The following is a 26,417-nucleotide window of genomic DNA, read 5'->3' on the forward strand; positions in this document are numbered from 1 at the left end:
AAAGATGTTTGTTTCTCTTAATCAATAGCTACAAATCCAGCAGCTATAAAAACAGAAAAAAACCCCAAAATAATACAATTGAATTAGATGGCCAATTCAGCATAAGAATTACAGCAATAAAATTACAGCATAAGAATTCCTTAAAACTTGTGGGAAAAAAACCCCCAAAAATCTAACAAAATCCCAAACCAATGATAACACAACCTCATTGACAGCCATATTCTGAACCAATCCAAGCAAAATTTTTTTTTGAGACTTCGACTGGAGTTTTTACTTAGTTAAGGATTTCAGGAAAGGATCTTGAATTGAAAGCTGTCATTACATAAGAAATGCAAAATAAAGGAACAAGTATAAAATCTGCTGGTTAATGAAGATTCTGGCATCATGACTGTACAGCTCATGATAAAAGAAAAGAATCAATGCTATTTGAAGAATCTTTCAAAGCAATTCCAAGAGGCAAAATACTTTAAAACTTTATTGCATCAAAATGTTCCTTTTCTGTGTAACAAAACTGAAAAAGTATTTAGAATGTTTTCTTGCACAGAACACATAAAAGTCTCTTGAACATTGTAATTCTGAAGGAGCAACAAAATAAGTGTTTTGAGAAATTTCTGGCAAGTCTACCAAGCTTTCAGTTCCAACAAAAACCAGTATTTTCAAACACTCTTTCTAAGAAAAGTTACAGTACATGTTTATTGCATGAAAACATCCATTTATTGGATCCATCTGATTCTTCTATTTGTGGTTAGTGGTTCCTATATTCTTGATGTAACTTCCACCAGATCCTACTGAGTATTCCCATTATTACAAAACACACAGTAGATTAAATTAAGTAAGAAAATCTACACAATCTCAGCAGAGATCCAACCTGTGACAATGCATGAAATCTAAGCATGACTTTTATTTTCTTCTAACATAGCCTGTACCTACATGAAATAATTTGATTGACTTTGATATTTGATATAATTGTGGAGCAGCAATGATGAAATTAAATACAGGGGGCAATATTAGATCAAGCACATTTTTTTACCAGTAATGATGACTTTTGATGCATTAGTATTGAGGATAAGCAACAAGGTATGGAAAAGTAAAGCATAAGCAAGAGATAGAAGAATGAGCTATGAAAATAAACGAAGACTATAAAACGGAATCATACTCAAGTGAATGTTTCTATATATTAACTGTAAACAGCAGCTTTACTTAGGGAAATACTTTTCACACTTGGATGGCTTAAATACTAGATATGAATTAATATGGGAAAAAAGCAAAGTCTCCATTCTTCAGTAACGTGAACACTGGCAATGTAAGTGAGGTTGCAAGTTTGAAAAATGTTGTTTAAAATATAGGCACATGATTCTGAATTAACAGGTCACCACAGTCTATGACATGCAAGCACATGTTTTGATGGGTTTGCAAACTATGTCTTGCTTACTATCAGCTCTCTGTATCAAGTTGCAATTTTCTTGAAAGCAGCTGAATTTAGCTTCTACAGTAATTCTTTTTTAGTTGGTGTTTCACATAATGACATCATATTAATACATTCAAACAGTCAAGATGTTCAGAATAAGATAGCACAAACTTGGTGCAGGAATACATAGATCAGTGTGGCCAGCATTGTCAAATAGGAGATACACAGCTTAAGTATTATATAAACAACCTTTTCCCCAAAAACATTAACATAGACACCAAAATTGTAACAAGACATATCAAAAAATAAGGCACATTTATTTTGATATGGTAATCTTGAAATAGAAAACTCATTTCAGAGAACACCGGTATCTAAATGAGTTTTATAAAAAATCTTGTATTTGTGATAATTATGGGCATTTCTCACCATGGTAATGGAATAATTGCACATATCCCAGTGTGTCAAGTAACAAAATGGGAGTTTTATTAAACATTTCCGTTGCAAAATTACTTTGTGGGTTCATGTTTTCCTATTTACATAACTCAGGTGAATGGTAGAAGTATTAAAATCTACCATCACTTATCACAAGTACTGCAGGCTTTCATTTTACCACAATTAATAATCCCCTTTGTGTTGAATAAATTCAAATTAATTGTGGAATAAATTGATATTATTGTCATTTATACAAACAATTGTAAATATTTGGACATTAGCTACTACACAAGAACATTTTATGCCATTTTATTTCCAAGCTGCATTAGGACTTTCTACACTGAGTTATTCATACATAAATTCATCAAGAATCAGGAAAAGAAGGCTGTTTAAAATCCAATCCCCTATTTATGAAAGTTAAAACACCAGAAACATCATTAATTAGCATTTAACCTGAGATTTAATCTGTTGAGAGGTTAACATCCTTAGAAATTTCTTCACTTGTCATATTAACTGATAATAATGTTGCTATTTTATGGGGGGGGGAAAAAAAAGTGAACAAAAAAAAAAGTTGCTTGTAACATGGCTTTTCATTGTGTTGGTTAAAAAAAATAAAAATAGAATGCATTTTTTTCTCACAGTATCCAGAAGCTGGAATAACATCAATGTGCTTCTTATTGCACGTGAAACTCAGAGGAGATGCAATTGCAGATTCTTCTTCTCTATCTGACTATTAAAGCAGGATTTCATCTCAGCCGAATCCGGAATGTATTTATCTCCATAGAACCCATATTTATTTCACTTATATTTCTGGCATCTGGAGGTGAATGCATCAAAGATAAAGATGTGGGTGTAAGACTTTCCACTCTGAATTTGCTAAAGAGTTTATGCACCTTTATCTGGAGGGAAAAAACCAAAAAAGAACAACATTTAGCAGTATGTACCTTAAAATTGTACAGCTCCTTGCAGGTACCAGCACAGTAATTCTCATGCCAAAGATTTTGAATATTTTTAAATATCAGAGATCAAATACTGTACACTAATTTAAATCTTTTTAGACAGTATTCACTTGCCATGTTTCAACGTAAGTTAAATCAGTATATTCAAAATGACTAGAAATATTTGGATTTGAACTCTTCTTGTTTCTAAACAAGATGATATTTACTTTTCTGCCTAAAGAAAATACCAAACCTATTTTAAAATTTTATTACAAAATTCCTACAGATTAATCACCATACCTTTCCCTGAGTAGTTGAGCAGAGCAGACCCGTGTCTTTGTTTGAAAATCTACAGTCAAATCCCTTTCTGTGAAGAATCAGAGCAGCTTCATCAGATGGCTTGCTATCTACCTACAAACAAACAATATAAAAGATTACTCACAAACTATCAGTTAGGACGACATTTTAGGACACTAAAAAATTATTATTATCATACACTGATAGACCCATTTACACCTTAAAAAATGTTCAGCCTAGACTGAACCATCATGGCTTTTAAAAAAAGTTATAAAGCTAAACATAGAAAGAACTAAATGACAATGAGTTAAAACATAAAATGTACTGCAGAATATAAATGTAAGTTGTTGAGTTTAAAGCTCAACAGATGCACTTGTACAGACTCAGGATTGAAGTGTAGCTATCATAGTTGTATTAACTGCTTTCCCACAAAAATTATATGGCAAAACAGAAAACAAACTTGAAATCATACGTTAACTACAATACTCTGTTTTGCATACTCAATGTGATTATGTTGAACGAGTTTTTGTGTTGCAAAACTGCTCTCTAACTCACCTTAAGGTATACAGAGAACTGCACACTGAAATACATGAGAAATAAGAAATGAATTTTATGTTTATCTATAAGAAATTCTGTGCTTTGAGCCTCTACAGACAATAAAGCTGCCCAGGTCCACTGCCCTCCCTGGATATGCTCCAGCATCTCAATGTCTTTTTTGCAGCTGCACCCCTACACTCACCATAGTCACATATTTACTGTGACGCATTGCTTTATTTCTTTATTTATTGTTGTTTTAGATTCTTCAGCTCTTCATCTGATTATATAATAAGAGCACAAAAAAGATGTCTCTATTCAAAGCCATGCCAGTTCTTCAGGCTATTTTTCTCATTTATTTCTGGTTTACTTAGTTTTGTACTGGTGCTTTTTCACAAAAGCTTCTGCCATGAGTTAGGTTCATTTCTGGTACTTCAGAATGTATCTATTGCTTGGAGAAACCTACGCCAATAAGCATTAGGCCCTCTGTGATGCATCAGCTCCTGAAAGTGTACCAAACAAGAGGTCTTAATCTTACAGACTTTATTTTCATAAAGGAGATCATGGATCAGCTTGCACCAGCTTCTTTGAAACCCAGCATGACAAAGATTCAAAGTACAACAAATACATAATACAAAGTACTCATTCATACAATAAAAAAACCATAAACTTTGTGGGTTTAAGTTTCTCATGAAAAAAGTAAAAATTTACACAATAGTATTTGGAGTTGAAATGAGATACTTTTCAGTAAAAGACTGATTGTTGGTAACTTTGTGTAGTTTACGAATTGTGAATAAAACTCAGCTTGAAAAGATTCTGTGAACACTTACAACCACCTAAATCAACTTTTTAATTAATGAATAGTAATTACATTCAGCACATAAAAATAAGCTTCCAATATTTATTAGCATTGATGGCTAAAGAAGTTCTTATCCTGTTCATTGGAACAGCAGTACCACTGCCTACATGAAGTGAGCTAATAACTGTCATGTGACAGAATTATGCTCCCTCTCCTACTATGAAACACCTGACTTGGTTTTCATTGTCACTGATGTGACAGTGTTGCACTTAAAAGCAGATATTTTTATGCACACAAAATCATACTGTCTGCCTAAACATCAGATTAGTGAAACATTAAAATTCATACTGAAAAAGTCTGACTTCCTATGGGGTAAATTAATGTTAAAAATGACAAGCCAGTAATGGGTAACAACACTTCCTCTAATTCACTTAAATTATCTTTTAGTAATCTGCATAAAAAATGCATGTATGCATTTTAAATGACTGCATTAATATTTCATCTCTCAATTTTTTAGAATTAAATATTATCTTAATTAAGATTCAAAAGATTTAAAACAAAAACGTAACAAACAATTAATGATGCCTTGGGTAAAAGTGTTTTGGTAAGTATAAATATCTAGGATCCAGTACTGCACCTTCTACCATGCACATTGTAACCACGTATCAAAACCAAAGCTGCTCTAACCCATTATCAAAGCAGGTGTGAGAGAGTAAGTTGTCACAGCCTCCATATCTACTTTAAGTTACCTGTTCTTATATCATCTCTAGGTAGATTATATTAAGTGCATTTAAGGCTAATGAATTTCTCAGCAAGGGTGAACTTAATTTGCACCTTCTAAACATGACCATGGTAACTGCATGAACACCTGTAAGTAACTCCTCAGCTTTCAACAAGTAACATTCTTAACCTTGTAAAACTTCACAGCACTGTTATTCAACAAAAAAAAATCCCAAAACACTGTGCTATCAAATCTCTGACTAGCTTTCTTAGAAGAGCTGCCAAAGCTGGATTTGATTTTGATCTCTGAGTATTAAAATGCAGCCTTACATCAGGCTACTAGATAGCAAAAAAGAAAAATTGCTAGGCTTTCTCATAAACAGTATCCCAAGGCAATGCTGTTAAAATTTTGATGAGAAAGAAAAAACACTTAAAACTCTTTTAAAATTCAATTACTGTAAGCTAACAGACACACATTCAAAAGTTTAAGAAATACAACAAAATTAAGTATTTATGCTGAGTATAAATGGACAAATGTACTCTGTTCTAGATCTTGAGCCCCAGTTTACTAACATCAGGTAAAATATGTGTCAAACTACTCAAAAGCTGGAGTTTTATTAAAATAAAATCTTTAAATGCTGTAATCCTAAGGGATTGGACTCGTCCATGACAAGATCAGACACCTTACAACAACAGCAATATTCTTTCTAACTTCTACATTAAATTGTAACAATTTATTTTAATTTGGTACCCTTTCATGTGAACTTGTAATGGATTATGGAAAATCAAAAGCTAAAGCAATGGAGAGGCGTAAATTTCTGGGAAAAAAAAAATAATTGTGTCAATTAGCCAGAATTACGTCACTTATTCAAATTCTTGGAAGCAAGAGAAAGGAAGCAGAAAGTGAGGAGAGATTTACAGAATTATTTGCAAGGCATATCACCATTTTTGCTGGAGGGAAGAACATTCTGTATCTATAATGATGGTACTCCTATCCTATGACTGCTGCAAGCTTTCACTTTGAAGTGGACATATTAATGCTGGAAGCTCAAGAGCTGTCAATCAGTAATCAATGAAAAATACAGCTGTGGACATGGAAGAGATCATAGCATCAGTGTTATACCAGTTGGGATAGTGGGGCGAGTACAGCCCTGATAAAATTGGAGAATTCACTTACAAATAGCAACATTGAACTCAAAAAGCAGACACTGAGCAAGCCTTTCTTTTCACAGCTTTCATATCCAGATGATACAAATAACGGGGTGGATTTAAGCCTCAAAAAGGGAGAGGAATATGTTCATACAGGTCTGTCTGGCCCTGAACACGATGTGTTGAAATAAACCTGTGATGGTGAGCTGGCTGGGGAAAATGAAAATATTCACAGTGAAGTGCAAAACATTCACTTCACATGAAGATTTAATTTAGTATCAGGCTTCTTCCTAACTTTTCAAAGGCACAAGACCCACAAAATTGAGAATTTTTCCACTTTGAAATTCAAAATAAGAATCAGTCACAGCTGAAGGAGCTTACATGAGATTGAGCTACTTACAGAGAAAGCATGAGAAAGCAAACATTGTTTAAATTTTAAAATAAAGATTAAGACTTTAAATGAAAAACAGATTTAACAGAATATAATCTGATCTTAATACAGACAAGCACTTTTACATCGGCCATCATGGAAACTCTAAGGGAAAAGGGATAAATAGTTTGTCTCTAAGTATGGCAGAATTAAAAAGGGATTTCATTGTGGTAGCATAAAGGTAACATACATCTTAAAAGGAACTGAAAAACTGAAAAGAATTTATAGAACAGTTGGCAGGAAAAGAATGCAAAATGAGTTCCAGTCTTTCAGTTTATCAAACAGTAAATTAAATCCTGGTGGTTACTGCCTTTCCTTTGAAGGAAAAAACCACTGAGTACAGAAGAGCCTTTTTATTTGAATTTTTTGTTGGTTTTTTTGTTTCTTGTTTTAGTTTTTTGGTGTTTTTTGGTGGTGGTTAGTTGTTTGAGTTGTGTTTGGTTTGGTTTTGGTTTGCCTACTAGAGAACGTTTTCACAGGAACCAATCATTATAAGATAATGTAAGAATAACTACATTAGGTTTTGTAATTAGGCTTAAAAATATTTTAACAATTGAAGTTGAGTTTAAAACTATATGCTTTATTAAAAACACACTCAGAACAAAGTCTAATGACCTCAAATTTAATTCTTCTAGTACAGAAAATGCTGAAGTATATTAATGGTTCTCTCGTAAACTGTGGGAACTCATTGGAATGTGTTCCCTCCAGATAGAATCCTGCACTATATTGCACAACAATATTATCATGTTGTGAAAAAACAATCCCTGCATTTAATGTTACTCAGACACAGGGGTACAGAATTAAGTACAGACACAGTTCTTGCAGAATTAACAAAAGCTAGTAATCACCCTGCAGTTTATCATATATAAACCTGCCCACAAAATACTTCACAAGAATAAATTATCTGATTATATTAATAAGCTATATCATGTGTTTGCTCACAAAAACCAGTTGTTTGACCTTACCTTTGCTTGGATTGTCCTTAGATTGACTATATGCACGTCACAAGGCATGGATGACATCAGTGGAGAAAAAATATTTATCAGCTCTGGGACACCTGAATCTGCATTTGTTGTCATTGGAATTACAGGATGATTTAAGAAAAGAGAAGTCATATGGCTAACAAGTGACGGAAAACTGACTGGTGCCTTGCCTTCATTCTGCAAAATAGAGAAGAATGATTCAAATTGACATACTATCATGTCTGAATTTTGAAAGCCACTTACTTTATACATGATTCCAATACTTCCATAGAAAATTTTAATTTTTAGACTGCCCAATTACTTTTGGAAACTCTCGATCACCCAACAATTTTCTACTATTAATAGGTATACTTTCTGCTTTGGTAAACCACTAGTACAACTTTCAAAACTATGGTGACACCTAATTTTACAACATTCTTTGGGTTTCTGTGTTAGCCCTTGATATGTAAGCAATACAGTTTGGAGAAATTAGCTACTACTTTAGCAAGTTGCTCCTATTTATTCAGTATCTATTTCATAATCTATAGTATCTATAGAGACCCAGCCAGTCTTTTTGCAGGCCTCCTTTTCCACATTATTTTCTGACCTGTTTTTCCTGTTTTCTCCAACTTGTATCCTAAATCCCTCTTTCTATTTTAAATATATATCCTTCAAACTATTTGCTGGGAGAAATAACAGCTAGCGTCTTTGTCTCCACTGCTAAACAATTCTTCCAGAAGCTTTATTTCAATGTCATGCCAGCAGGAACCAAAGTTATTCTATCCCAAGATTTTACGTATTTTATACTTTCTGAAGTTTTGTACTTGCAGTGTTTTTACTTGGCTGCAGAGGCTGCTTTACAAATCCTACATATTCACAACAACTAGTTAAAGCTCCAGAGAAGCCAAGAAAAGAAAACAAGAGAACTTTAAAAAGGCAATTTCTACTTCAGAATGTCACGAAGATAAGAGTAGAAATGAGTGAAAACTTCTTTTGCTCTCATTTCTCTCTTGCATACTTAATCAGGTAAATCCCTGCTTGTTTATAGTTAAAGAGGTGATATTAGTGAAAACTTTGCAGGAAGTTTACTAAAAAGGTAGTATCTCAAGCACTGATATATTAAATTTGCATTTTATGATAGGCTGAAAACATGGAAATAAAAAACATATGGGAGACATTTAAAGCAAAGGGGAGGATTATTTTTCAGCTTGTAATGGACAACCACAACAGTAATTTCAGTTTTGGGATGTGTATGCATGTATATGCATGTTTATTTATACCTCTGCAGTAGCATTAAATACAGCTGACAGTGAAGAAATTGAAAATATTCCAGGGTTGAATCAATGGAAGATGGTATTTTCCGGTTTATTCTTGTTGTTTTCCTTAGTAATAACTAACATTTTGCCTCTCTGGTATCTGCTAAGCATTGAGGCTTAGTATTTTTAAGTATCTGTTATGACCCCCCAAATGATAACAGTCGATCATTGTAGAGGATTGCTCCTCCATGCTCCTCCATGCATTTATGTACATTGAATACCATCTGCCATTTTATGGCATCTTTAATCAGTCTTGAGTCTTCCAATTCTTCAGTTTAGCCTTGAGGTTTTTTTCATTACCTTGAAAAGTTCAGCATCACCGGTAGACTTCATTGCCATGATTTTCTTTTCTAATTACAGTATGAGCAAGCTTGCTCTATGGACATCTAAATCTAAAAGTCTTCTGTTCAAGTGCCTTCATACCTGCTCTATACACAGGGAGAATTGTATATCCATGTTCTTTCAAAGAAGCATTCATATTTTCACCCCAAAAGGAAAACTGGATGATTGCACCAACAGAAAAAGAGCAGTCATTCATTGAACCTCTCTAATAGCAATGGAAAGGGAGAGTACAGAAGGTGTCAAAAGCTGCCAGGAGACCAAAGGGAAAAGGGTTTTGCAAACACAGTGAAGACAATGCTTTCACAGAAGACTGAGAAAGGACTCTTCAAATCACACTCCCCCTGAGGTATATCACAATCATGGAGGGATTGGAGTGTGTCTTTCCTCTCCAATCTAGTGATCCAAAATTGAAACAGGACTCTCTAGAAACAGAGATGAGAAGTGCTTGCAAATACAAACAATGTAATGGGATGAGTAATTACTCTATACACACTTTCACTATGTGGATAGCTTTCAGCAGTACCCTGCTGTTGCTGCATCAGAGGATGTAGTCCCACAGTCTCCATCTAATTAAAGTACTGCTCTCTTAAAAGTGACATTATTTCCTCAGTTTCAATGACAGCATTTATCAATGTGTGAATGGAGCTCCTTTGGCTGCCTTACAAACATTAAGTACTGGCAAGAATCTGATGAATACCAGATGATGATGTGCTGGCTTAATGAACTCTAATCAAAGCAAATACTGCCTTTTTAACCATCTTACAGTACATGCATATACAGTTATCCAATTGGAAACTGTGTTGAAACCCAACCTCTTGAATGACTGTGCAATAGACATAAATGGATCCTCATTTAGGATCTTCCCTTGTCATCAAAAGTAAGGTGAATAATTCTAAACTTTCAGTTTTGAGGAGACACAAACCATACTCCAATATAACATTAGCTTATATTTTGCAACAAGTTTTAAGAATAGCCTCATTTATAAAATGTGCCCTTACATCAGAAATGAGCTATTTTATTAAGAATAGGAAGATATGGGTTGGAAAAGACCTTAAAGGTCATCTTGTTCCAACCCCTCTGTCACAGGCAGGGATGCCACCTACCAGATCAGGTTATTCAGGGCCTCATACAACCTGGCCTTGAACACTTCCAGGGATGGAGCACCCACGGCTGCTCTGGGTAACCTGTTCCAGTGCCTTCTTATCCTCTGAGTAAAGGTTTTCTTTCTAATACTCAATCTAATTCACTTCACTTTCAGTTTAGAACTGTTCCCCCTTGTACGAAACACTATCTGCCTGTTGAAGAAGTCACTCTGCCTCCAAGACTCAGAGGATTTTCTGGTAAGAATTTAAATTAAGTAACTGAGGTCCTTAATTAGAGGGGAAAAATTCAGAAATCATTTAGTAACTGAACAGAAGAAAGAAATGGATAATTCTGTAGGGAAGAAAGTAAAGCTGAAGGAGTTGATAACTGGACATCAATTTAGCTAATGGAGAACCAATGAACTTTTCAACACAGACAAGTAATCTAAAATTTCCCATATAAAATTAAGGAAACTGAGGCAAACCACATATCTTAATCTTATCAAATCACATATCTTAACTATTTACTCCTCCTTTAGACTCTTCTCTGCAATGCCAAAATCACCAAAAAAATGTAATTATAACAATAAACCCCCAATGGCATCTGCACTACATGATCTGACATGCTGAAATGTGGATGCTGACTCAGTGTGTAAGCACATTCAAATAAAATGTGGAAATAGGTAGAATGCCAGGCCTGCCAAACCAAAGGATGCAGACTAAAATAGTCTGATACCAAACCACCCAGATTATTGCTGGAAAGAAAAAGTTTATCATTCTCTCTCATGTTGTGTCAGGAAATAATTTTTACTAACATTCTCTCTCACAGGTTAAGAAAATCAGTGGGCAGCACTCTTCAAAGGAGAATGTTTCTGGACTGAACAATCAAATCTGTGGAGCAAAATCACTTTCAGAGCATTTTAATTACCAAAACATAAGGAGAAAATGTTTTTAAATATCTTAATCATAAACTAGCTACTGACAGCAATCGAGAATGTGAGTCAAAGAATCCAAAAGACAAATACAGAAAAATTTGTTTCTTTCTGTACAATTCAAAGATTGACAATGCATCAGCATGTTTGATGAGATGCTGCTTTACATGAGGAACCGTTTCTGTAATACTCTGCTAGACTGCTTATAAGTGAGAACAAAACAGCAGACAATATCACTGGTGATGTGAATAGCAGGTTTACAACACATGACCAAAACAAGTGACAGGTAAGGGCGGATGCTTAACCTTTAAAATCACATACATTTTTCGCCAAATGCAAACAGCTAGAATCTTTACATACAGTGGCTCCCCACTCTCAGAAGGCGGAGTCTCTAAGCAGGAAGGACATGAGAAAATTGCACAATGTTCTGTACACCCATTGCCCTAAAGCTCACAACTTAGAAGAGAAATTCAGGTTTTATTTCAGGCTGACACTAGCCAAGTTCACAAAATTGACATCAAACAGTAAATGGCTTCAACTTAGTAACAGGCTTTGCACGCAAGACTGCCTGGCTGTTATCTTACCAAGTGAAAATCAGATGCACTTGCTTTGAATTGCATTCAAAGTTGCACACTGTAATACAACAAGAATGAATAATCAAAGTCTGACAAGCTCTGAAAGTCCTCCAGATATGGATAAATCATACCCTTTCCTCCAAGGCTGATATCTGGAGCTAGATTTTTGCATGCCTGTAACAACTCCAAACAATTTTGACAACTAAATGATACAGATACAGAGGAGGAGTAAACAGTTAAAAAGAAGAAAGATAATAGGTCTTACACCTCAAATGCAACAAATAGCAATTAATCACTGATGTAAATCGGATAATTATTCTGAGTTAAATAATTCCTTTTGGGTGACCAAGAGTGTAAGGTTAATGTAAGCATCTGTCAAACAAAGCAGTGACCAACACTTCAAGCATCTTTGAAAATGGCTGGTGTTTGCAGAGGGAATTTTGTACAGAAATCAAGTAAGGTGACAGGAAGATGATCTCTGTGCAGGGGGATTCAGAACATCTAAAACCTCAGTGCTGAACAAGAATCTTCAGCAGAACAATCTTCAGGTAATGTCTGTAAAAAAAAACCAAGCATGTCCTCTCCAACAAATAAGACTTTTAGGAAAGCCTAGGTAAGTTGCAACCAGAAATAACAGTCACAAATGCAAGTATTGAGCAGGCAGATATCCTGGAATCTTAAAAACACTGTAAACAAGGATACTGATGCCAGATTGTTTTCTGCTATACGAGAGCATTTGGCTTTCCTGAAATGCTGGGGGGCAAGAATCCAGATAAATATAGAATTAGAATTGTTTGTATACAAATTTTTGTCTACACATTAAAAAAAAAAAAAGAAAGTGGTGTTTTTTTCTTTTTTTAAAGATGTTCCAAGTCCTTTAATTGAGAACCCTGGCCTGGAGTGCTTAGGGTCTTTTGATAGCTATTGAAGTGACCAGCAAAAGAGGACTCATCTGAGCAGAGTAAATATGATTTCATCTCTTTACCTCAGGGAATGGAAAATTTTCTATCAATTCACTTGAGCATTGTAACACTGGAAATGCATGTCTGCCACACTAGCTGAAAGGGGTTCCTGGAGGCTGATTATAGAAGAAATGCAAATTCTGAGGCACCATAAAATATCCACAAGACTCTGTGTTGGCTCACTGACTTTAAAATCACCACAGATTTTCTATACTCTGGATGCTTAGCTGACAATAAAACTGCAGATGAAGAAACCTGGGACTGTTGCAGGTAACCAAACCCAGGGAAATTTGGATCCAAAGGACAAATTCCTCCCAGTTTGCTAGAGCCACATTTGGTAGTCTCCAACAACAGGCGACTCCTCCCAGTCCAGGCTGATAGATGAAAGCCTGTTGTTGTTCTGCTCCTCCAAGACCACGCAGGAGAAAGGCAGAGCATTATTCCCATTAGGCATGTATGGAAATCCTGGGCCATCCATATATGTGGGCAGAGACAGCACCTTTGCCAGAACCCACGTGAGCAGAGCACTTGGGTTACACAAGCAGAACAGACAACGCAAACCTGACTGTGCCCTCCAGCTCACCAGGTCTGGAGTTAAACTTCTTCATCTTCTTGATTCATAAGCACACTCAACAACCACTGACCCCTCAGTGTGGACTGTAAGCCTCAGCATCTGATCTCCAGGTCTGGACCTTAGGCATCCTAATGATTCACGAGCTCAGACTTCACATTCCTCCTGGGGCTGGCCTGTGACCTGCCAGCTTGCAGTTGGGCTGTTTACAGGCACACACAAAAAATACAGGTTTAGTCTAAGGCAGTGTCTGCTGATCCATTCTTGTTGGGTTTCATACCATGAACAATCTAATTTTCTCCCTTTCATGGTCCCAGAAGCTGCTAGCGCTCCCCTGCTCCACCTATCACTGTTCCTTTGGTGGCTGCATTTAATACAGTTAGTGTTCAATCAGATGCCATAACAGAAAGCATGTTCTTCACAGAGATCATTTGGAGAACATCTGCTCACTGGTCTATGGAAGAGAGGAGATAGTAAAGAAAGTATCCAGTCACAATGATCATAAGCACATCACCACAATTACTGAGGTTGATAAATATGCAGCCATCAATATAGCTGGATGAAAGTGATCAGAAAAGCAGACAGACAGCATGACATGCTTTAATTGGAAATAAATGAATTTTACAATTCAGTTACAGCCTTTCCTGCCAATTTTATTTCTTCTCTTCTAATTCTTCTTACCCTATTTATATTATTTAATATTAGTGCAGGAGGAGTGACTTAATGCCTAAATAAATAATCCATGCTAGAATTGTGGAAGGGATCTGATGCTGTATTGTTCTCAGATGATTGGCAAGATCCTGTTCCCAAGAATGGTAGAAAGCAGTGATCAGAAGTTTTCTGGAGTTCAGTTTTGATGAGGAAGTAGTTAAAAAAACTTATGATAAAGACAGAAACTACACAATGATATTTGCTAATCTCCAGGCACTGGAAGTCTGCTCGTCATGCAAAGTTCTTGCTGCTGGTGGAAAATTGTATGTGCAAGGAGATTATTCCCAGAGAGTCATTTCACTTCAGAATACAAGGAGAAGAAATTGGATTTACACAATTTCTCCCAAATTTAGGAAGGATTCTGCCCTACTGTCAGATCTTGCAGCAGAAACTAGGCTTTCCTAGACATGGTGATATAGAAAGGTTTAAATTTCAGACCTCAAACGGTACCAGCTCAGATATGCTCTGAAAAGACAATAAAGTCCTTTGGTCAATTATATGAGCTAAAAGTGGAGAGACCAAGGTTAAATACTATGCATAATACCAAAGTAAAATTTTTTCTAACCAGAGTCAGCAGACAGGTACACACAAATGAAGACAGATAACACCAAACTAAGGAAAGTAATTCACTGTTGAGATGTACACAATTACAAGGAAAAGAACCCAAAAGAGACACAGCTGTATCTTCAGAACTCAGAGGAAGGCAGTCCTTTTGTACTCCCTACTCAAGCCATGAGTCAGCTAAAAGTGGCTGCTGCCATGTTACAGGATGAGAATGTTTCATGACAGTGACATAGGAATGGAGCTTGTAGACAAAGTGGCCTTTATTTGAAAGCTTTCTGCAACACATCTTTGTAACTCTATCATGAAAAAAATATTTGAAGGAAATTAAGCCATAAGGTGCCCTGAATAACAACCATGACATTGCTTGCCTGAAAGCAAATCATGTTTATAGATAAATAAGAGATGGAAACATTTTTCTTGAGGAGCAAACATAAAGTTCCTGCATAAGAAATACAGTATAATCTATATACTACTAAAAGAAATAATGACTTAAACTTCTAAGCAAAGCTGGAAAGAAGTAACATGTACCTGAATATCTCTTTAAATGAAATATTAAATCGGTGTTCACCCCTAACTAATTATATGTGGTAAGGCTCTAAAGAAGATGCATTATATTCTGGGTGACAGGAAGAGGGAAATTATTACCCATAGGTAAGGCTTTGTAAAGGAAAAGGTCTTGTAACATGGCTCCAGCCTGTCACTTTGGCTAAGTAGAAGGGAACTATAGGAGAAAATTCAGCTGTAATAGAGGGATGTGAGAACCTGAGAGATTCCAGCATGAGAACCTGAGAGACTGCTGTGTGACATTTGCATGTCAAACACCTTGTGGTGTTTGGTGGTTGGCTGACTTGGGCTTATTGTGCCTTAAAACTATGTAAACTGATAACCAGTTAACTGCTCAAGAAGACCAGTTTTTTTTAAATAAACAGTTATCCTTTGCGCCTGCCTGGGGTCTCTGCATCGCTCATTAGCACCACAGCCAGTGGACGAACGCAACAGGAAATGTCTCCATTCTTTTTTTCCTTCTTGGGCCACCATACAATACCAAAACTCTAACAATTTTATATATATTTGATGAGTTCACTGAGGCAGTTACAAATAAAAATAATATTAGAGTACCTGAACTTGTCACACATGGACTTGAAAAAGCTTCTAAATGGCAATAATTAAGCCTATGTCAAGTTTCTGCTTTTCCGAAACATAAAATTAATTATGTTTGTTTAAGTGTGGTTACATGTAGCATAGCAATGCACAGTATAATACGTAACTACAGTGAGAAACATGCACATGCATTATAAATAAGCACACCAATGAGGGGTAAATGCAACACAATAATCAGAGAAAAATGGCTGTATCACCAACCATAAATTTTCAGAGAAAGCAGATACTGATAGATATTTAGTAAAAAATAGTAGTTGTACATGGTGGAAGAAAGGGAGTTTGATTATCTCCCACATATTTGTGGTTTGTTAACTGCACCACTGTTCCTCTAAACAACCTCCCCCAAACAGCAAACAGCCATTTGAGCCATTGAATCCTGGCCTAGGCTCAAGCAGAGAGCCAAGGCAAGTATGAAACAGGAATCTGAAGAAGAAAGTGTTTGCCAGGCATGGCATCTTTTCTCCAGATATGTCATTGATAAAATAAATATACTACCACTTCCTATAAATCCTACTTCTTTCATCCATTTCGTTTTCATTTCATGATATAACATGCTGGGATTCAGAAAATAAAAGAGTATTAATGCTTATTTTTCCAAGACTTACAATAAATATAAAGTAGTCTGTATTTTCAAAAAGGAAGAAACATTTACTGTTTTGACAAGTATTAATAATTGTATTCAGTTTCATTCTCAATTAAATATTAATCCCTTCAATTTAAAAATTACATGAATTCAGTTCTTTGTTAACAATCTGAAGAAAAAGAAGACAATATTAGAAGAGGATTCAAAGAGATGTTCAAGCAAGAAATGCTTGCAAGGACAAAATTAACATAACAGCAGAAATAGTTACATCTACCAAGAGAAAAAGATGTACGTAGAAATTATATAAAAACACAGTAAAAACATCTGAGGCCTGAGAAACACAATTACCAATAAATTAGGTTACTATAATGTAAAGTGAAATGAGAATTGCCCAGCTCTTACGACAAACACAGCTTACTTAACAAACAATACTGTCATTGTGAATAAACCTTTAGGAGTATCCAGCTTAGGGGGAAAAAACAAAACCAACAACAAACGAACAGAAAATATAAACCCCAACACATCCTCCCCAAGTCTCTTCCCTCCCCGCAAATACCAAACCAAAAAAGCTTCAGCAAAACATATCAACCTGAAGTCTTTTGCAGAGGCAGTATCTGAATGAGTCTTTATGACTGATCAGATGAGCTAGAATTCAAGAGCCAAAAACCATTGTTAGGATTAAGACTCTATTAGAATACAGACTACTGAGTGTGTGTATATATATTTTTTTATATATATATATAAAAATATAAATATATATATATATATATTTCTATATATGTATGCCAGCAATTATTAAAAATTCATAAGAATTTCACTCCAGGTATCCCACTGGACCTGGAAGCCTTACACTTTAGAACATTCATGTGGTTGGACTCTGCCATTAAAATATACTGTTCGGGGTGGGGTTGGGGAAAGAAAAAGGTATGCCAGACACATAAGTGAAAAGAAACTTCTGGTTGACACTGTGATAACAAAAACTGTCCACAGTAATTTCACCAGTGATGCACAGCTTTTTAATTAATTTTAAAGAATTGCGTAACTTACACTTCACATACTCTCCCCTTATGGGGAAGTTTGAGAAAGAGCAGAAAACATCATGTTCTTCAGAACTGTTTATGAGAAAAAACAAATGAAATATTTTTGAATATGCATTAGGAAAAGCTTGCAATGGCAAAGATGTCAAATGGTCAAAACTTTCTCCTCTGTGGTTCCTGAAGTGAGCAATAAAATAGGGCTTGACAACAAAATCAGGGTCAGTGTATGAGTCATACTGTAGCTGATTACTTGTATAAACTGCGTATAATTTCATCATAATTTTTTCTGACATGGCTATTTTTAACCTATTATAACAACTACCTTCTGAGTAACTCGAGAAAAAAAAAATGATTGCACATCTAATGAAATAGAAAGAGAACTACCCTTAACACTGAAACAGTAACACAAATCAGAAAATGTTACAAATGTTCAGATAAATTGTGAAAAACAAAATTCTAGAACATTCTTAACATAGGAAAGGGGAATTCCAGACACAACACCAGAAAGAAAATGTTTCCTTAAAACATCTTGCTCGGCTCCTGGGGCTTTGTGCACACTGGGTCAGCTGGGACAACTGCACCTCTTGGTCTACTCCCCCATAGGTCTGATTCCACTTTCTTTGAAGTCCTTGCAAGAGTGTATGGCAATTGCCCTGAAAGTCCTGTGTAGCCATTTGAAACAATTATAAGCTCAGCATGAAGAGTTATATGGAAAGGCAGATGCTGGAACACAGGTATCCAAAACACCTCAGAAATTTTTGGTTGTAGCAGGTAACTGCCCATTCTCCTTTGAAAGATTCTCAGTAACGCACAGAATCTTTCAAATCTGTGGGAAAGATGATTTTAACAAAAGAAAAGGGATTACACTGTTATTCTGCTGAGATGATACCTGAGTGGTATCCCAAATAAATTAGCAAACATATCCAAAACTACATGTAAATATTTCACTAACTGGAACATCCCAGAGTTGTTTAGGCTGCCTTTAACCGAGGTAACTTCACAATGTTTTCCAAAGGAGCATTTTTGTTTGAAGTAGCAGCTGTTCTGAAACTGAACTCATGCCCAACCCCATTCAAGGGGGCACTGTGTTAGTTTGCAGAGCAGTCTCAGTGTGTGTGGACCAGTCTCCTTCCAGAAGGAAGTAACTCCCCTGGAGGTATGGCACAGAACATGCTCTAACCCATCACATCTTGATTATGGTCTGAATAGATGACTAACCTTTTATGTCTGTTCTGACACAAAAATAGACTGCATTGAGCAGGGACTGGACTGGAAGAGTTCCAGCGGTAACTTTTAGTGAGTTATTTTATGGTTCTATAGAAAACACCACGACTGTACACGGTGTCACTGCAAGCACTAACTGATTTGATCTGCTTCTGTTGTTTCAAATTATTTTCTAATGTAAACATAGATTTCCATGTCCAAAAGTTCTTACTTACCAGCTACACATTCCAATTTAATACAACACAAATTACCCTGGGTACTAAGGAATTTTCAAGTGGCAGTATTGATCTCTCTGCAGGTTTCCTAACCTGTGCAATGCTCGTTGTTGTCACAGCCAGAGTGCTGCTGAACTCAAGTTAGCTCAGATAGCTGCACAACACATTGATAAATGCAGTAAATATGCAGCCTGCATTATACATGATGAGGAACTAGAAAATCATGACATGTACAACCTGAAAAAAAAACCACACTGTCAATCATTAAATGGTGAAAATTAGCTTTAAGCTTGATATTATCATCCTCTCACAGTGGTTAATGATATCCATTATAAACCAGAATTAATTCCAATTTATCTGCATATTCATTAGCAGCTTGGTATACAACCTCTCATCTTTAGCTATGCAATGATTTTAAATATACTCAGTGCTGTCATCATGATTCTACTGCCTCAGTACAAAGATGTACTTCTTATTTTGTCCTTCTCAAAAATAAGAAAAGAAACAATGAGAAAATACAAAGAAAGAAAATTGAGGTTATTCAAAAGAATAAAATACAAAAAGGAAAACTGAGAGGATATGTGCAAGTTTAAAAAACCCCTCATAACAAAATGGTCTTAACTTTCCTAGGATCATAATGAATTAAGAAGGTTTTTATGTCTGGCATCTAAATATTTCTACTTAAATCTTATTTCCTAAGGAAATTATATTTACAAGAGGTTTTCTCTTTCTATCCATTCAGATGAAATAATTTGTCAACTTTCGTTTAGACACAGTTAACATTGTTATGAAGCAGAAGTTGCACTAATTAGCTGCTTTTTAAAGCTTGTTGAATAAAAAGGTAATTTAAAAAGAAAAAGAGACTTCCACAATAGTAGCTTACTCATATGTTGAAGAGTGAGTGAGGAAGTAGATACTGCAAGATTTGTGTGAAGAATAGTGAAAGACAAAGTCTTTAGAATCAGAATTTGCAAGCAAGAGGACAAAACTCCCTTAGAAGCTTCATTTCCTTGGTTCTACTGCTCATGGAAAAATTTCTTTACTGAGTTCTTGGCTGCTGCAACAGAAATAAATATTTACATCCTAAGTAGCAAAAAAAAAAATCCAGTCAGTGAATCCTACCACATCTGTTCCATGTCTTCTTTCCAACAGCAATCGGAAGACATTAGCTGTAATCTTATTATCCTGAACACCTTGTCCAAGGCCACGGTTGTCATCCTGCATAAGTCGACGATCCATGATCACTTCCAGCTGACCTGAAAGAGGAACACAAGGATTATCCTAGTAACAAGAATATGTAAAGGTTCTATTAAACATAAAAAACCTGCCTTAAAATACAACTTATTAAAAAAAAAAATCATAATGCTTCTCTTGAGTTCAGAAAAGTAACAGCAGATCAATATTGTTAGGACTGATTATGAAAACAGTTTATACCACTGGACTTTGGCTGTCTATAACCTTCCAAAAAATTTCCACAAGCCTTTCAGCAGAATGTCCAGCAATTTTTAATTTCAAAGTCTAAATAAAAGTTTAATATGAAAAGTTATTACTATTAACTCCTATTTGCAACAAGGATACCTGGCAATCAAACATCCAAGATGAGAATCACCCCTAAACAGCTGCAGCTGTATGGGGAGACGTTCTGCAGAGGAACTTGTCTTCACCTTGTACTCCATGCTTTTGTTTCACATTTGAAAGCAGAAGGAAAAATACGTAGACAAGAGGACTATATAAATACTCACAATCACTTCTTGTACAGGTAATTTCACTTGTGGGAATAGAAGAGAACTTTGCACCAGATATGCATTGAGTATGAAGTTCTGAGTTTATACTGAACTTCAGCATGGCCTTTTGAAAATGCTCTTTAAGCATGTTGTTAAATCATAAATAGCCTTATGGACAATGAAGTTCACATTTTTTTCCAGTATCTATCTCCTGAGGAAAACCAGATTGGGGCATGTAATTAAGGCTGTTAGGGATTTTGCACATTGAATCTTTAAACAAGTGTACTTGATTCTAAATAAAACTGCAAGACTGAAGTACTTGTGTCCTGAATAAGAAATTCACAATTTAAGCTTCTAGAAAACACTGCTTAGTAAGGCAGTCTTTTTTATACCTCAGTGTTCTACAAACACTTAACCAATTTTCCTAAATACTTCTTCCATTCCCTCAGGTAAAAAAAGGTTTTGTTATCCAGGACAGAAATCAGCTGACAATGAGTAAGAGAAAACCTCCTGTTTTGAACTAAGGTGCTGTTCATGTAACTTTCAGATGGTGGGTTATGCCTTGAGACACACCTGTGTCTCAAGACACACAGGCATACAGGTGCTGACAGTTGCTTGCTTAAAGTGCAACGTTTTTGAATTTTCTTCCATGATCCCTCTCAGCTCCTGAAGGGCCTTCAGAAAAATTATCATGAAGTATATGATATTTAGCAACCACTGAACCTTCAGCTTCATTTCTGCTCTCTTTTGAGGAATCCAACATGCCTTCAGGATAAGGTAGCGAACTTAGTAATTTAATGAAATATTACTTAATGATAACAAATTGGATTAATTAATTCTCCTTTCTTTTTTTTAGTGGCCGAAGACTACGTATTTGATGTTGATATATCTTGAGTGACATATCAGAGTTTGTCAAAGAGTGACACAGTCAAGAAATCAATGTTATGTCAGGTATGGGATAAATCTGTTCTCTTTCATTTAACTGGAGTAGGTGAAAAGCCTCAAATGTCCTCTGACAGACTTGAAACAAATGCTCACAGTCAGTTTCTCCCTAATGCTTAACTGCAAAATGTCCAACAGTGCTAGCCTTAACTTCACTGATTTGATGGCAGAGTGGGGGTGCCCGTGGATCTGGATGGTACATTATTCTGAGAGAGATTGTTAAAGAGAAACTAAGATTGTTAAAGAACAAATACAGACACTATTATCAGGTAACAGGGCCTCTGCACACTAATTTAGTCTCCAATACTTATTTAATGAGCACATGCCAACATTGCTGGTGTCAGGGTCATTCAGAAGATTAGGCTAATAGGAATCTGGTTTCCAGCGATGGAAGGCTTCAAAAAATGTGGTTTGGGTCTTGCATCTGGTGGACTTGGAACAGAAGGCTGGTATTTTCCACTGTGGTTTTATTAAAGCATCACTGTACAGATCAGTATTAATGCCTTGCCCTAAAGTGAATTATGTTTGCTAATACTGCCACCAATCCAGCATGGTATTCACCTTTTGTCAGGACAGAGTATTTATGACATTTTTCTTAAAATAAACTACGAAGTGGGTTTTGGTGCAGCTTCTGATGGCCTTTTTTTTTCTGAGTATTCATTCCATTGTCTTTCAAAACCATATAAACTTAAACTGACAATATATGTATTACAGCAAGGAATTATACATCTTAAGTTATAAATGATATACTTTATTTTGCCCACTACCCCTAGCTTTATTTTAATACCTCCCCCATTCCGATAGACTGAATAACTGTCCTCTGCTTCCAGTCCTCCAGGCCATTCATCATATACTCTTTTCTTCTCCGAGAAGCAAGACTGTGCCTCTTTCGGAATTCTTAATACGAATTGATTTTTCTTGTCAACATATTCATAAGCTCTGTCAAAGGCCTCCGTTAAATTTGTGAGGCATGATTTTGCTACAGAAGTATGTTCACTCTTACCCAGGGTCATATATATCCTTTATTTCACTAACTCTAATCCTCAAAAAAGCTGCTGTTGTTTTTCCTTAACAGGGAAGTTAGGCTATACTGCATATACCTTAAGACTAGTGGTGTCCACACTAAAGCTAACAAGCGTAACAAAAAGCATGATCAGCATCCTTCTTAAGTCCTCTGCTACCTGGGCAGTACAAAAAATAATAAACCCTTTAGTTCTGCTGTTTCATCCCTGAGCTCCACCAGAGTTCTTGGGTGAAAAATACTTGGTTCTGACAATTTATTTCTCCTTTTGCCTTTTTTGCCATCTTCTTCCTCTGCCTCTCGTTTGAGAGAGATCTTTCATTGAAGATGACAGGATCTCATGAAGGAACAACTTCTTTGTCTTCTCTTATGGACGTATTCTAAAATTTGTCAGAGTTAGAGAAACTTATTTCCTCTCTTCAAATGCTTGCAGGTAAGCATGGTAATCTATGAATGAACTATTTCAGAATATCATGAAGGAGAGGCCTTTATTATATCCACCATCTTATATTTACCATTTTTCAAGCTTGCAACACCTAGTGACTGAGCTGAATGAAGTGTTAAACGAACACCAGCATCTTGGATATAAGCCATGGTAGTCATAGGATAGATATTTGCTTGAAGAGGCAACTTGCTCATCGTCAGTCTGGGCTGGATCTGCAATATGAACACAAACTTCAATAAAGTACATTCTTTTTATGCAATTAAATTTCAAAGACATTTTCAGACATTTATCCCAAGTGCTTTGGAAGAGTAACCATCATGAAATTATGTATGCTCAATGTATTATTTAGCTTTTTGGAGACTTGTGGCTAAAATTACTACTTTGGAAATGGTAACTTCAGTGTACTTGAAGATCAAAGAATATTGAAAAATAATGTGAAAGATTCATCAAGGGAACCTACGAAAAGGGAACCTATAAAAAGGAATAATCACAGTTATAAAATAAGAGAAAAATTTTTCTCCTCTAGAGAGGAAGCAGTGAATAGATTTAAGGTAGCAGAATAGGAATTATTGGTTTATAACGGGAACATATTGAAGTGCTGTTGGAATTCTTGAATGGTACATGATAAATAAGTAGTAGTATTAAAATTATTTTAATGTTTAAATACTCACTGTCTTCAGCAAAACGTAATACTACACAGTAACTGGAAAACCAGTAGTCTTATACTCAGGGTCTCCCTGTATTTGCAAAACAATTTTTAGCAGGACAGGAAAGTAAGGAAAAAAAACTTTTCTCTCTCTTGCGAGTGCTGCACAGCTCAAGTAAAGACAATAGTCCTGCTACGTTTCCTCAGATGCCTCACCTATAGAAAAAGCATAATACATCCAAAAATACATCCCTTATTTCCAACACAGCAGTGAGCAGATATTCACCAGGTCTGGTCCTTATGTATGCTTATCAATGTGTTATCCAAAGGGCTCTAATTAAATAAACAAAGGAGAGGCAAAGAAGGCAGGCAGATATGCAAGCATCTACATGGTGACTTGTCATAAATTGCTGTATATTTCTTATGTTAAAAAGGATATAAAGAAATATTCAACAAACTCCTTAAAAGCAACTACTTCTTCATCTGGTCTACATAAAATTTTTTAACAGATACATTTTTAAAAAGCATTTCTCCTTTTACATGATTAGTGCAGTTTAACATGAGAGTTTGTTTAATATAAGACCTTTACATTTAGACAGTCAAAACCTGACACCCTAAGCTTTTATAATTAAAAGATGGCAATTACCTGATATCCATTAAGATCAGTATAGAATCTATTTTGGCTGTTTATGTCAGATGAAATTCTCATTGCAAGTTCACGATTATATTCTCCTCTAATGTCCACAATATTGGAAACTTCAAGAGACTGTCCTTCCAAACCTATATGAAAAAGATGAATTTAAAATCTCTAAAAGTGATTGCCACATGTATAAGAATGACCGTGCTCCCAGAACACAGCGATCTACTTTTGCACTGCTAGTTTTCTGCTGTATCTAACCAGATATTGGAAGACAGTTCAGTTATGTAACAGATGATAGAGCAGTATTTCTAATTCTATACAAATTGAACAGACAGTCTGAAAGAAAGCACTGGAGGGTAACAAAGGCAACGCATGGTAAGAACTAAAGTGGGTTCCAGTAAATCAGTAGGAAACAGCACACAACTGTTAAGTGCTGTCTTTAAATAAATATGCTGGAGCAAGACCTGGTCATTCACTTCTCCACTTCCCTCTTAAGCAGTTGTCACCATTCCCAGACAAGAATGAAGTTACCACCTTCTTGATAGAGCTGTTCATCAGGGCAGGAAACTGTGAGTAGCTGTTTTAACCAAAGGAGCAAGAATCTTCCTTAAGGACAGTGAATTAAGAAATTACAACTGATACGACCACAAGCAGGACATAAAACTTTGTTGACAGGGAGAAGGTTTCTATTTATTAAAAGAAGGATTAGGTGTCTGAAAATCAGACAAATTGTCCTGTGAGATTTTTTTTCTACAGTGCCTTGTACTGAAAATGAAATACCTTGAATAATAACCTGACCTTTTCAAACAGTTCAACACACAGCCTGGAGTGGAATCATACCATCATTCAGCATCAGCATTTCTACCCTTTCTGTAGTCTAATCGGATTAATGATTGGGAAAAGAATTGCACCAAGCAGAAGAGAGATATATATTTGTTTTCTCATCTATTTCAAAACTGGAATGCCACCTGCAGACATACAGCAACTGTTAAAATGTTAACAATCATCACTGCCTATTAAGCTTCAGTGCTAAATGAAGAACATTTGGTTCAGCTAATTACTTCTATTTTCCCAAACCTAGTCTGGAAAATGTGGATTTACATGCTCCACTTTTGATGTTCCCAGTCATAGATTTTCCACATATTTAAAGTATTTTTTCCAAATATTTAAAAGCATGAGTACATTGAACAAGAATACAGTATTTTAGCTTAGAATTTAATCATTTTGTACTATATAATGAGACAATACTAAAATAGAATTATGAAGATAATAAAGCATGAGAACCTTCTGACAAAAAGATTAACAAAATCATGCTTGTATTGAAAAAAGATATCAGTGGTAGCAGAAGTCAAAAATCACTCAATGGTCAATTACTGAACAGAGTTGTCAACCCAGAGTACTCTGTGCTCAAAATCAACAGACTTCTAAAGCCAAAAGTGTAAAAGCTGTGTTTTCCCAAAATTGCTGAAGAAGATGTAGGACTTGGAAGTATTATCCAACAACTGGATTAGCCATACAATCAGGCTTGCTGCCCCTTGGCAAGCAGGTAGGTTATACCAGGAGATCAGGTCCTTATTTGAAATCAAAATGCACATACACATTTATACGCATACACATTTTGATTTTTCCACATGCTTTGTTACTACAGATATCTAGTAAGGCCTCAAAATATCTTATTTTAATTGTAGTAATGCTATATAAATAACTTCCCTTACAAAGCCAAGGAAATAGACCCCAGAAAAAGAAGGATGCAAAGACATCAAACTGTAAACTTTGAAAAAGAAAACTTGAAGAAATTACAAAAAAAAAAAACCCACAGCAAAAAGCAAACATATATATAAAATACATTTTTCATCATTTGTCCCTGTCAAAGCTGAAAGCATGGTAGAGGACTTACCCATGATGACTGAATATGTAATGGTGTAAGTATTGGAACATTGTAATGAATTAACAATTGTCAAAAAGCCCAGGAAGAAAGGAGACAGTACACTCACAAGGGAAGATAAACTTGAGTGTTAGGAATTGGTGAGCAAGTAATTTTCACTGACAGCTCAT

General features: G+C 35.6%; 1 protein-coding gene across 1 annotated transcript in view; it reads right to left on the bottom strand.

Moving 5' to 3' along the window:
* Positions 1 to 447: 447 nt before the first annotated feature.
* MAN2A1 (mannosidase alpha class 2A member 1) overlaps positions 448 to 26,417 on the bottom strand; it is a 124,774-nt gene continuing 98,804 nt past the window's right edge. Inside the window, exons 17-22 of the mRNA XM_085043266.1 lie at positions 24,369 to 24,502; positions 23,147 to 23,288; positions 20,067 to 20,200; positions 7,673 to 7,867; positions 3,079 to 3,189; positions 448 to 2,739 (exon numbers count right to left, since the gene is read on the bottom strand). Of these exons, the coding sequence (XP_084899392.1) occupies positions 2,587 to 2,739; positions 3,079 to 3,189; positions 7,673 to 7,867; positions 20,067 to 20,200; positions 23,147 to 23,288; positions 24,369 to 24,502 (869 nt within the window). The 3' untranslated portion in view covers positions 448 to 2,586. The remainder of the gene's footprint in view (positions 2,740 to 3,078; positions 3,190 to 7,672; positions 7,868 to 20,066; positions 20,201 to 23,146; positions 23,289 to 24,368; positions 24,503 to 26,417) is intronic.

The sequence above is a fragment of the Lichenostomus cassidix genome, chromosome Z, assembly GCF_008360975.1.
Source record: "Lichenostomus cassidix isolate B80296 chromosome Z, HeHo_3.0, whole genome shotgun sequence".
In the NCBI taxonomy this organism is placed as follows: Eukaryota; Metazoa; Chordata; class Aves; order Passeriformes; family Meliphagidae; genus Lichenostomus; species Lichenostomus cassidix.